This window comes from Letharia lupina (assembly GCF_014066315.1).
Source record: "Letharia lupina isolate WasteWater1 chromosome Unknown contig_12, whole genome shotgun sequence".
NCBI classification, from domain to species: Eukaryota; Fungi; Ascomycota; class Lecanoromycetes; order Lecanorales; family Parmeliaceae; genus Letharia; species Letharia lupina.
The window spans coordinates 1694883-1708080 of NW_023502981.1; the positions used below are offsets into that span (position 1 = coordinate 1694883).

Here is a 13198-nt window from a genome sequence, read left to right on the forward strand (position 1 = left end):
CCTTGGAATTTGACCCCTTACCTAAGAATAATACGGCTGAAACTTGCGCTGACGCTGCCCCGCGAGGCGCAAAGACTTTCGTCACTCTGCAGGTGGGGGGGCTTTACCGGGTTCCAGCTTTACAGTCAGCAGCTAAGAACAAAGCACCTCCCCTTCCTTCTCCACACATCCACCACATCTTTGCCCAGCCTTTCATCGCAATTCTCCCCAGCTTCGTCAGTTGGGCCAACGTCTCCGTGATCGATCTGATTAGCGGACCAAGTTCCGAAACAACAGTGGAGGATCCCCCGTACACAGCCCACGACTCGTTGGCACAGTCGCAAGACTCAAGCGCACCCTTCGGAGAATCCTAGATCGGTCCAAAATGCAGCTTTGAAACCTCTCTACAGAGATACTTGCTAGGGTTCTTGCGCAGCCCTGCCAGCTCCAGATTTCTCGTCTCCAGACATTCCCCCAGACAGTAACGGTTGCGACAGGCGCGCGAGAGTACTGCAGCTGCATCTACATTAGCCTCGCGCATACTGCGCGGGGTGAGCGAGATAGTTGATTAAGGGCCCGGGCAATGGCCCATGACTTGCACGCTGGATTTGAACGGCTGAGGACTGACTCTGGCAACTTATCCCCCACATCTCCGGATGACACCACCACGCGCAGCCGCGATAACGAAACACATGGAACAGAGACATGGGCAAACCAGGCTGACGCGGAGAAGACCGGGCCCCTTGATAAACGCAGGTTATCTCATCCTTCAAGCAGAGCTTCAGATACGGATTTGCAATGGCTTGCTCGCATCCAAGACGTGGGTCATGCAATTACACGACCTATCGACGTCCCCCAAGCCTCGGTTGGAGACGGTTCAGAGCGGTCTACAGATAAGAGCTGGGAGCCTGAGCCTGGCTCACGATACCAGGAACCCTCTCCTTTCGAGGAGTTTATGAGGGACCGAAGGCCGTCTATTAGCTTCAATCCCAAGGTCACATTGGAGTCAGGTCATGAACAGCCTTTGGAACAGCCTTTGCCGAAATTGGCTATTGACACGAAAGCGAGGAGTCGCTCAATTCTGCTTGAGCTTGAAAGGTATCCTGTGAGGTCGCCTCTCTATCGGTCCCACAGCGAAGCCGACTGCAGAAATTACGATCCTGGGACTGGTGAGCTTCTGGGTTCGAGATCACGGCGGAACCAAGCCCAAACTACACCTAGATCTCCAGAAAACAGGTCACGGTGGCCGTTACTACAGTCTACCGCCGAAAGCCTCGCACAGGAACAAGAGCAAGCTAAGATTCCTGAGCGAGGCGCCTCCTTGACTTCCGAGTCCACGCTTTCGCCAGTGGCCTCTGAGGTACACACACCCACCGACAATATGGATATCCTCATCTCTCCGCTCTCCTCTCACGGCCCTTTCCCCTTCCCCGTCTCTTACGAAGACTCGAGCGCATGGCCGAAACTACGGCAGCAGCCCTCTGCATCAAGGTCTAAGAGCTATTCAATAGAGAGGAGAGTGAGCATGCGAGCGGCACAGCGGCAGGGTTCCCGAAGCTCACGTCGATCCACATCCTCTTCGATGTCACCAGCAACAGCTTTCCTCTCCAGATTTGCTCGCGAAGAGGCCTCTCCGGAACCAGACAGTGAAGGGCAAGAAGTGGGCGAATACGTCATTGGGAAGCAAGTCGGCTTTGGAGGCTTCAGTACAGTCAAAGAAGCATACACATTGGAGGGTGAGGAGAGAATATGTCGAGCCGTCAAAGTCGTCCGTAAGCAAGTCGCTGGCAAGGAAGAGCTGGAGAATGAATTACTACAAGCAGAATTCGAGCATGAAGTCTCCCTATGGCGATGCTTAGGTCATCGCAATATTCTCCCGCTTATCGAAGTATACGTGACCGACTTCGCAACGTTCTGCTTCACGAAGCTCAATACTGGTGGGACGCTGTTCGACTTGGTCCGGGCAAACCGGCATGGGATAAGTCGAGATCTGGCGCGGCGGTATGCGTACCAACTCGCCTCTGCTATACGGTATCTACACGAAGACGTGCGAGTGGTTCATCGTGACATCAAGCTGGAGAACTGCCTGGTCGACATTTCTGACCCTGATGTCGCCAGAGACGGAGGGAACATCCTGCTCTGCGACTTTGGCCTTGCCGAATTCGTCACGAGCGACACCAGAAGGAAATCGCCAGAACCCTACGAGAGAGCAATGGACCGTGCACCTCCTAAGAACATCGGTCCGTCCGAGACCAGTACATCGATCGCAGGAAGCCTACAATATGCTTCGCCGGAGCTCATCATGAGCCCTGCCGGCTTCCTAAGCTCAGCGGTTGACATGTGGGCTTACGGGGTCGTGATTTACGCACTCCTGGTGGGTGATCTACCTTTCCAGCACATGTTCCAGCCGCGAGTGCAGATGATGATCCTCGCGGGCGAATGGGACATGACGGCGCTGGAGACCGCTGTTGGAGTTATCGGATATGAGGAGGAAGTCTTGGAGCTTATGAGCGGGTGCCTCGAGATGGAGAGCGAGCGACGCTGGACGATTGCACAGGTCCTTAAGAGCAGGTGGCTTGACGGGTGTCAAGAAATGCTTGAGGACCTGAAGGAGGATTGGAAGCTTTGATTGGATGTTATACTACATGAGGTTCCGAGTGAAGCCATCTACGAGTCACGACTATCTTGAGATCTTGGTATTGGAGTTTTGGGTGGCTGCTTGTACCAGCATTTGTACGGTATGGGAGCGAGCGACGGAAGTCCAGTCGAGCGAGGATACCCTTTTTCTCTACTTTCTTTTGCAAGAACGGTATCTCTGTGGTCTGTTGCAGTGCAAGTACGGCATTGTTTGACGTTGACACCGGAGGTTCGATTGTAAAACTTTTGGCGTTGCGTCTTTGGAGGCTTTCTGTACAAGTCATATTGCTTTCTTCCATCACGTGCCTTGTGTAGATTGGCACCGTCTATGTAAGTAGGTATGTGGGCTTCACAGAGATAGCCCTCCACAGTTGGTGGTCTATTCATATTGTGACACCACTACATGCATTAGTTCGATACCACGTCCAAACTCTAACGAAACCCTAGATTATATGATTGAGGCTTGGGTCCTCTTCGTGTTGAAGAGTATCCACCACATGAGCACATTGTTCTTTAACTGACCTCCACATTCTCCACCAAAGCGCTCACGATAAAGTGTCCACCACCACACAACCTCGAGACCTAGAAATCCTCGTATCGGACGAGAAGTACCCGATGCTCTCATTCGCATGAAGCTTTCAAACTCTGGAGGCCTCGGCTGACGGTGTATAAATGTAGAGCCTCCACAACGCTCTCCGATAAGAGTCCCTACGTAGGCCAAGCACGTACTCCTCGCTCGGCGCGTGGTGTTCACAGCGTCAAGGCCAAGGACAGGATTTAGATGTCTAAGCAGGACCTTTCCGGCTGTAGCACTCTCCTTTGCGCCTTTGACATGAACCTCGCTTTTAGCGTGTTGCACAAGTAGGTAGCTTCGTTCCAAAGTCCTCTCCGTCTTGAAATAAACTCAACCACTCCACATGAGCACATTGATCCCGACCGGCCTCCACGATCCATTCCGCCAAAGGTGCGACCCGTAGAGTAGGTCAAGCAGGTGTCTCGCTTGCATTATCACACAGCTTTGCCGCCAAGACCCCTCGGTACTCTAAGGCAAGTCATGAGGCTCTCCTAGTTCTCTTGGGAACCTCTGAAGTCCTTGGCCTTCAGTATATACCTACCATTTCTGCCAAGCAGCTTTCCCCCTCACTCGACATCTAGAGTACCATTCACAATCACTACCTATGGCCAAGAACGTAAAACGAAAGGTCACATGAGGCCCTAATTCTCTTGGAAACGTGTTGAGTGCTTGGCCAATCAGTTGTAGCAAATCAATTCTCGACGATTGCAGGCCGCATCCCAGACTAACTTCCACCCAGTCTTGCTTCTTCGTAATAGCATCACTGGGCAAACCTTATATTAGCAGCTTACTTGTAGCACCGTCATAAAACTCCGAGACCGCGGTCTTGGCAAATAATAATCGTTTTCAACAAATACATCCACTCGGCCATTTTACCCAAAGTTCCTTCTACCTTTCTGGCAACAGCCATATGCTTACATATGTACTGATTGAGGAGCACCTCTGACCCAAATGCCTGCGAATTTGTCTCCCGCATCTTGCCCATCGTTAAGGAAGGAGACGCCTCAGTGCGTTTGGATTTCACCAGAAAAGTCAACGAACCCCCACACTGTCCCTACTTCTACCGTCGCTGGTTGAGAATTGAAGCTTTGGCCTGACATCCTTTGATCGTACCCAGTCAGGACCCTTCCAACTTCCTCTTTGCAGTGGCACCTTGACGCACCGAGGTCACGTTGTACAGACGAACACCCAACGCAAGGTGAATCGTCCCGTCCACTGTTTGCTTCCACACCCATTACGACTGGGCAATCGCGAGGGCAAACATCAGCGGGGTCATACAGTCTTCAGAGGAGGAAGCCCCCTCAGGATTAAGACCTTGGGCATTGGAGGATCTCTCCAGAACGTGAAATACCGAAAGATTAGATCCTAAGATCAAGACGCAACTATGGTGTGGGAACAGTTGACAGTCAACAAGCCGCATTGGGCGTACCTGATCATAGGAGGCTTTACCAGTCTCTTCATGCTGGTATCATTGTTCGTGAAGGAAAGACTATACATTGGAGAAGCGACCGTTGCAACCATATGTGGTGTTATATTCGGGCCTCACGCCGCAAACTTGTTCAATCCTCTCACATGGGGAAACACGGATCAGATCACTCTAGAGTGCTCGCGCGTTGTTCTCGTGGTCCAATGCTTCGCAGTTGGTGTCGAGTTGCCGAAGGCATATATGGAGAGGCACTGGAGATCTGTGGTATTCTTGCTGGTGCCTGTGATGACATTCGGATGGCTCGTCACGAGCCTCTTCATCTGGTGGATGATCACACCTTTGAGCTGGCTGGAAAGTCTTATGTGTGCTGCTTGCGTCACGGCTACGGATCCAGTCTTGGCTTCATCTGTGGTTGGCAAAGGTAAATTCGCAAAACGAGTGCCAAAGCATCTTCGAGACTTGCTGTCTGCTGAGTCGGGATGTAATGATGGCATGGCATTTCCGTTCATCTATCTGTCCTTCTACTTGATCCACTACCGCCCGAATGCTAATGAAGTTGCATATCACTGGTTTTGCGAGACGATCTTATACGAGTGCGTCTTCGGTGCTACATATGGAGTCCTTATCGGCTATATTGGCCGCCACATGATCAAATGGGCAGACAGAAGAGGATTGATTGACAGGGAAAGCTTCTTGGTGTTCTACTTCGTCCTCGCTCTGTTCTGTGCCGGTACTGGAGCCACACTTGGCACCGATGATCTACTTGTTGGCTTTGCGGCTGGGGTTGGATTTAGCAACGATGGATGGTTTACGGAGAAGACCGAAGAATCACATGTTTCCAACGTCATTGATTTATTACTCAATTTAGCATATTTTGTCTATTTGGGCTCCATCATACCTTGGCAGCAATACAATGCACCGCTACTTGGCCTGACCCCGTGGAGACTTGTTGTCATTGCCATCTTCGTCATCTTCTTCCGACGGATACCCATCATGCTGGCGCTCAAGCCCCTAATTCCGGACATCAAGACTTGGAGAGAAGCATTATTTGCTGGTCACTTTGGTCCAATTGGCGTGGGTGCCATCTTCGCAGCTATTCTCGCAAGAGCAGAACTGGAGACCGATACCACTACGCCTCTGGGTGTTGTACCAACAAATCCGGATACCGAGAACTATCTCGTTGTCCAAATCATCTGGCCACTTACTACCTTCTTGGTCATAACTTCAATCCTCGTTCATGGATCATCCATTGCTGTGTTCACCCTCGGAAAGCGCATCAACACTCTGACGCTCACAATGTCCTACACCCAAGCCAATGAAGATGGTCCATCATGGATGAATAGACTCCCAAGAATTCAATCTACTTCGAAGGCCTCGATGTCAAAGAACAAAGACGACTTGGCGAGCGAGGACTCTTCGAACGAAAAGCTTCCAGAGTATGCACCGGGAACGTTACCGCCGATTGGAGTTCCAGGCAACTTTCTCCGCCGACAAAAGGAAGAGGACACTCCCATTGAAAAGCCTCGACCAACTCGAAGAAGGTCAAGATGGGAATCTGGCATGGGTCCAGGTGGGCCGATCAGTCAGTCTGCAATTGCGCCACAACGGAGAACAGGCATTACGAGTCCTAGTGAGAGCGTGGACGATACCCTCAACGAGAAGGACAGCCCATCCGGTAGCGGAGAAAGCGATGGACCTCCCGACCAGCTCGAGATGGAAGACGCCCAGGAGAAGCGCGAAGAGAAGGAGGAGAGAAGTGGCTCTAAAGAGATTCGAGAACCAAAGGTTGAAGCATACGAAGAGGGTGACCAATTGGTTGTTGAAGACGAGGAAGGAGAAATCCTGGCCATTCACAACGTCAAAGGCGAATCCGATGACCAAAAGCGGCAGCACATTCTCGATGATGAGGCAGCCCTGCGGCAGGAAACGAGTGGTGAGCACGCCAAGGGCAAATTTCATCCACATGAGAGCAAAACAGAAGGCGAGGGGTTGGAGCAGATTCTTTCGGAAGGGGCCGGACATCCTGGCGAGACGTCAAAGAGGTTCTTGAAGAAGTTAGGCGACGGATGGGACGGATGGAGGGGAAAGGACAAGGAAAAGGAAGCCGCGGGCCCTTCAGACCCAAAGCCCAAGCCCAAGCCCAAGCTCAAGCCCACGCCGAAGGCCCCCGAGCATAAACGAGGCCCAGCCCACGCATATCAATTCGGCAATACTATCATCGTCGAAGATGAAGATGGCGAGGTCGTCAAGAAGTACGATCTCCCGCATCAGCCGAAACAAAGGGGTGGTGTCCGAGGAGGTGTGCAGGATGGCGCCGGCCATTTCAACGCGAAGCCAATGCTGAAACGCGCCGGTACATGGGTAGGCATCGGAGGAAAAGCCGAAGAAACACCTCAGGGTGAGTCGGCAGCAGAGGCGAGCGGCCAAGGAAAGAAAGGTCGAAAGCAAGCCTCCGTGGACACAGACGATGATCGCATCCGTTTCACTGCTGGTGGCCGCCGCTTGAGCAAGGCGGATTTCATCAAGCAAATCCAAGCTATGGATCCTAAAGCACAGGTGCAAGCTGTCGAAGAAAGCGATGCCCCCGAAGACGTCAAGCAAGAAGTTCGGGCTGGTGCAGGAGAGGCATTCGAGGACGCTCGCTCTTCGGCGAGATCACGACCGGATTCCAAGCGCGCTGCTGGACAACCAACAATGTCGCCTGTCGACGAAGGACACCAGTCAGACGAAGCAATGCCTGTGGTCAGAAGATTTAGTACTACTGAAGACAGACCAAAAGGCCCGGATGGTCTGACTTTGATCGACTCAAAAAATCAAGACATACCCTTCCACCCAGTCTCGGAAAGTATCCAAAAATATGGCGGGGAGGAAACCGCAGCCCAGCGGCGTCGGCGCCTTGCTCTCGCACGCAAAGATTCCGACGATGATGGAACGGAACGCGTCCCACCTCATACGACGGGTCCAGGTCCTCTGCTCAGAAATCCTATGTCAAGCGTAGGGGCATCTATGCCACAGGAGGAACCACAAGGCGAGACGGCAGCGGAACGAAGAAGACGATTAGCAGCTTTAGGCGAAGGCGATGAAGGAGAGCGTCAAGACAGCAGTGACAGTGAAGACGATGGTGGGGAGAGAAGACCAGCTACGGGACATACGCCTATGCCCGAACCGAGTGCCACTGAGGCTAGGAGACCGCCCGGTATTAGATTTGCGGATTCACCAGCTGTAAGTCAGGGGAGAGTGCAGTGGGGAGATGATGTAGGGAAGAAGGGGAGGAGATGATTGTGCATAAAAAGGGAGTTTAGCTCATGTTGCTTCTATGATAAGCATCTTAGCGGCATGATGGAAGTTTTGTGCGCTTTTATGGCAGAATTTCGTAGGTACTAGCACTCTGCATGATCACGATCTATCTAACGACGTTAGCTCAACGTCTTCAAGTGCGCTCCTCATCTCTCATCCCTGCCCCTCCGTTTGCTATCTCTGCCACCCTCTCCACTTCCGTCAAATGTTGAAGCAACTTTTCAGTCCGTCAACGACCATCACGCCTGAGCCAACTGAGAACATTTCGAAGGTTCTAGGCATTTCCGCCGTATCTTAATTGCTCCGGGTTCACCAGCCCATTCGGCCTTTGCGAGCGTTTCCGATCGCTGCGGGCCACAGGCCAATGTTGAATGGTCCGCGCCCGAAACTCTCCAGCGACCTTGCGGGTAGTCCCATACGTGTCCGCCCATACGTCTAGTCCCATACGTGTCCACCCGTATGCGTTCGTTCATGCAGTCCAGTCACACAGCGTCCATTCAAGCAGTCCGGTCACGCAGCCAGAGCCCTGACAGGGAATCGGGCACATCTCGTGATCTTTTTCCGCTTGCAGTGGGCTACTCCTACAGCACGTCTTGAGCTTGGTCGGCCGGTGGCCGGCTACACTTCTGCCGCATATGTCACCCCCAATCGAGCCGGCGCGAAACTTAATCTTTGTATAGGTTTGGATTGCTTTGAGGGACCCGGAGGGAGGAGTTGCAGGACAGGTGGCGCCCGGACCGTGCCATCCATCCATCCGCTGAGCCGACGCCGACATCGATCGCTGGACACTCCCGGGGCCGATTTGGGTAAGAGGGGAGGATGAGGACGAGGACGAGTACGGCTTCCCCGTGGACCCGGCGGACCGGCTGGGGATCGACCTGGAGGAGGGGGCTGGACAGGTCACTCGCTCAAGGCGACCACGACGGCAAATTGGGTACCCCGGACCATCACACCCTGGGCGCAGAGCCATCGGTGATGCTTCGAGTGTCGACGAATCTATGGTATGGTATGGTATCGGGGAGCCTGCCGATGCCTACCCTTCTCCCTGGGGGATGGGCGCCAAACGGTGCATCATTCCGGATGGATGGATCGCCATCTCTTTCGCCGGTAAAGTGGAGGATGTCCAGAAGAGCCCTATTGCCCATCTCGCCTCAGCTCTGCCAAGCCCGTGTGGGATACCGTTGCCTTTACTCGATTCTGGTGGTAATGCGTTACCAATAGGGTGGGTCCTGAGGGCCGCTTTCCGATGCTCTGTTCATGATTCGCAATCATGCAAGGCGGATATTGTTCGCGTCTCCGGCCAAAAATATTTCCCGACGTGGCTACATTATATCTCAAGGCTAGATCATATCACGGCACAGATGTGTGTTACTCGATGCTGAGTGATCGTGCTGCCCACTCAGTCCGCAGGCTCGCACGCTTGCGACTTCAGTGTGTGTGACGACGATCGCGATTCTGAATCACAAAAAGGAGAGACCGATCCCATTGATATCTGCTGAGACCGATTTGACGGGGATGAGATCCGAACGATGGTTGCGGAATCCATCTTCTCGTGTACCGAAAAGTTCATGGAGACAATGTTGCACAGTCTGAGCATGAAGAACGAAGGATGGCAGTGGTATCATGGTCTTGTTCCTCATCTTTCAATTGGACTGCCAGCTTCAGTCCTCCTCGTCAGTACTCTATTCTTCTCCCATAAACAATCACAGATCACAGATGGACCCCACATTGCTTAGTTCTCCCTCTGTAACTTAACCCACAACCTGACCTTCCACCCCCTCGCCCACATCCCTGGCCCGAAAACCTGGGCAGCAAGCCGCCTCCGCTTTGTCACCTCGCTAGCCCGGGCGAAGTTGGTCCACGACGTTTGCGCCATTCGTCAGGAATACGGTCCCATCGTGCGCCTTGCGCCCAACGGAGTCTCATTCGCCAGAGAAGACGCCTTCCACGATGTCTACGGCATCCGCCCCGGACACTCGCCATTGCCCAAAAACCTAACATTCTTCCCCTCCCCCCCCGCGGGGCCAGCCGCACATCATGGTCACAACCGCCAATGTCGCAGACCACGCGCGGATGCGCAAGGTGATGAATCGAGCTTTCTTGCCTTGGGCTTTGAGGGCGCAGGAGCCGACTGTCGAGGCCTCTGTCTCGCTGCTGGTGGAGAGGCTCAGAGAACAGGTCGCCCCGTCTCAGCACGATGACCCGGTCGTCGAAACAAACACGGTTGACCGGTACAGATACGTCGCTTTGGACATCGTTGGCGACCTTGGCTTCGGCGAGTCTTTCCAATGCCTCCAATCCGTTTGCCCGCACCCCTGGCTCGCTCTCATCTTCGCTTCCCTCAAAGGCATGCCCTTGGCGGCCGCCGCCCGCTATTAACCCCCCCGGGTCAAATTTCCCAGTCGTCAAGTACATCGTGCCGAAAAGCCCGCTCCGGATGACGAGTGATCACTCCCTACTCGCCCGCGGGAGAGTGTCACGCCGCATGGATCTGGGAAAGGAGCGTGTGGACTTCGTAACGCCGGTGTTTCGGCAGGGCGTACGGGCTGTTGGTGGGAATACCAATGATGGAGGCGGTCAGGGCCAACGAGGGCACGACCGTGGAGGCAGTCGAGTCGAGGACCTTTTCACTGCTCCTCATTCGCCGGCACCGAGACCGTCGGCACCACCCGAGCGGGCATCACCCCCCATCTCGTCCACTTCGCCCACGGTCCCGCACACCCCTGCAATCGGATATCCGCACCGCGTTCCCCGCCGAGGATCCGAGCATCTCTATCGCCCGCCGTCACGGACCTTGCATACCTCGACGCCGTTCGTCCACGAGGGCCATCCGCCTCTGCAAGCCCATCCCCGCGGGCCTCCCGCGCGTCGTGCCCCCCACTCCTACGGGCGATCCCGTCCGCGGTGTCTACCCCCCCGCCGGCACTCCCGTCTCGACCCATCCGTGGTCCATCAACAAACAACCCAACCAACTCTTCTGCACCCCGGAAGCCTTTTTGTCCCGGAGCGCTGGCTCCCCGGTTCCCCCCGAAATTCGATGGCGGCTCCGGAGGCGGGGATGGAGAGTGAAGGTGACGACGGGAGCAGGGGGGGAAGGAGGAGCAGGAGGAGCAGTCGACCATGCTATCGACCGGCCGAATGCGTAAACGACCGCCTCTTTGCTAGCTGGCTGTTCGGTGAGGGGAGCCGGGCGTGTATTGGCGATGGCGGAGATGCGCTTGGTGCTTGCGAGGTTGGGTTGGGCTTTTGGGATCGGGGGGCCTGTGTGGATTAGGTTGAGGGGGAGGAAGTGAGGGGGTGGTGGGTGGGGTTGGGCGATGGGATGGGGGTCCTTGATGGGAGAGGCGCTGGATGGATGGATAGGTTGTGTGTGTTGGTTGTTTTCGACTTGTGCGGTGTATTGTCTGGGACGTGTTCGGAGATTCAGGGTGATGAACGATTTTACAGGCTGAGGTGTTTTTTTTGGGATAATAATTTGTGAAGTCAAGGCCCCTCATACATTTCCCCAACCTTTCATCATATACTGATATCAACGTTGCCTGCCACATAGAACTCATGACATATCTATACGAACATCATCTGGCTATCTCAACCAATTACCCGTGAGGATCTCCAGGACGCAGCTCAGCATATGATTTTCCCGGCCAAATCTTGGAGTTCCCTCCGATCACGTCCTGCGACGAACGTACATCCGAATCGATACTCTTCACCACGCCACCACCCTACCCATGCAGAACGATGGGCAAGGGCGAGGCGATCCCGAATGCGGCGGCGCTCTGCACCTTGCGCTGGAGGTCTGCTATCTCGCCAAGCTCCAGATAGCCGTTCTCCTTTGATGCAGCGCGCGACTCTAGAGCTGGCCGACCGTAGCTACAGCATCTCCTGTCGCGGTGTTTGTTTGAGGAGGCGGAGTCTTTGGTGATGCGCGTTGGCCTTGACGGCGTTTGTGAGGCGAAGAGGTGTCGGCCTAGGGCAAAGATTGCCGGAGCGCAGGAGCAGATGATGGTCACTGAGACCTCGATTATGCTGGCAGGGGTTAGAAAAGTTGGGTTAGAAGTTATGGAGCGAGATGATGCTGTGGGGGATGGATTGGGGACGGACATTGCTATGAATATAATGGCCCCCATCCAGAACGTGTCGGTGGCGCCGTTGAGCTTGATGCGGTAGACCAAGCTAACCAGGCTAGCAACTAGAGCGCTGTTGCATGTCAGCCGTGTTAAGTACCTGCTGTCAATGATCACCCTATGCCATCAGGTACTCACATTCCTCCTGTTCCGAAAACGGCCAAGACTCCGAGTCTTTTACTCCTTCGCATTTGCAGCTTCCATACGATAGGTAGCGGTAACACCAATATCAGTATGTCAATAGCAACGTTGGACGCGCCTTGGATGATTGCGTACGTCTCCTGCTTCTCACACTCGGTCAAGGAAGCTGGAGATGCCCAAGACTTGCCAGGCAGTGGAGCGCAGAGGCCTACGTTAACCCCGACATAGCACCAGTACACGCCAAACATGAAGACAATAGTCGACCAGACGGTGTAGCGGAACCATTTCAAGGGCGCAAAAACTCGGAGGTAGAGGAGCAGGATGGAACACTTGGCGAAGAAAGTAGCGAGGCTGGAGAGCACGTCTCGAGCCAAGCGACCCCTGAAGTATTGTGTATCGACCCATATGGCGAGCACATCCCAAGTGTGTCTGGCGTATTTGTTGAGATAGAAGACCATGCTGATGTAGGCGGATAATATCACCACGGCCAGGAGGCAGGAATAGTCTTCGATGCCGGTCGAGCGCGTGACGAGTAGGGTGGAGTAGAGCCGCGCTGTGACTGCGAGGAAGGTGAAGACGAGCATCAAGACACCGATGGCAATTGTCACCCCCTCTAACGTTTGAGGGCCGTGTAGATTCGCGGTCACGCCTGGTGGAGGTGACGCTGCTGGTATCTCTGCTGGGTTCATGCCTGGAGGGAATGCTGCGGCCATGATGATAACAATGATTCAAGCACTCAGAAGTAGGGACGTGACGCAGCGTGAGGGTATCAGAAACTGGTTCCTTCGGGCTTTTTAGAATCCCTGAGCGCAAGATGCATGATGGGGGAAGATGCGAAGCCTAGCTGCGCCGTGCTCGTTGAAGGGATCTATGATGCTTTGGGTAAGGGTCGTTAGCTATGGCGCCAGGCCTGCTGGGATAACACTAGCGATCTCGCTGCCATCGGCATACATGTGTGGGTGTGTGTGGATTCCCTTGCTGCCCCACTTCCATACATGATGCTCGCATCCCGAAGCATCT

At 54.2% G+C, this 13198-nt stretch overlaps 4 protein-coding genes across 4 annotated transcripts; 2 read left to right on the forward strand and 2 right to left on the reverse strand.

The window, feature by feature from the left end:
• Window positions 1-562: 562 nt before the first annotated feature.
• HO133_001478 (uncharacterized protein) lies at window positions 563-2608 on the forward strand (the record flags this gene model as incomplete). Its single annotated transcript, XM_037292408.1, has 1 exon — window positions 563-2608. One exon carries the CDS (start codon window positions 563-565, stop codon window positions 2606-2608), a length of 2046 nt encoding a protein of 681 aa, XP_037151827.1.
• A 1966-nt stretch (window positions 2609-4574) lies between these two features.
• HO133_001479 (uncharacterized protein) lies at window positions 4575-7895 on the forward strand (the record flags this gene model as incomplete). Its single annotated transcript, XM_037292409.1, has 1 exon — window positions 4575-7895. One exon carries the CDS (start codon window positions 4575-4577, stop codon window positions 7893-7895), a length of 3321 nt encoding a protein of 1106 aa, XP_037151828.1.
• A 2012-nt stretch (window positions 7896-9907) lies between these two features.
• Window positions 9908-10328, reverse strand: HO133_001480 (uncharacterized protein; the record flags this gene model as incomplete). The annotated part of the gene is made up of 2 exons (XM_037292410.1): window positions 9908-10044; window positions 10136-10328. The coding sequence occupies 2 exons, from the start codon at window positions 10326-10328 to the stop codon at window positions 9908-9910; spliced, it is 330 nt and encodes a 109-aa protein (XP_037151829.1).
• A 1307-nt stretch (window positions 10329-11635) lies between these two features.
• On the reverse strand, window positions 11636-12891 carry HO133_001481 (uncharacterized protein; the record flags this gene model as incomplete). Its single annotated transcript, XM_037292411.1, has 2 exons — window positions 11636-12110; window positions 12176-12891. 2 exons carry the CDS (start codon window positions 12889-12891, stop codon window positions 11636-11638), a joined length of 1191 nt encoding a protein of 396 aa, XP_037151830.1.
• Window positions 12892-13198: the final 307 nt, after the last annotated feature.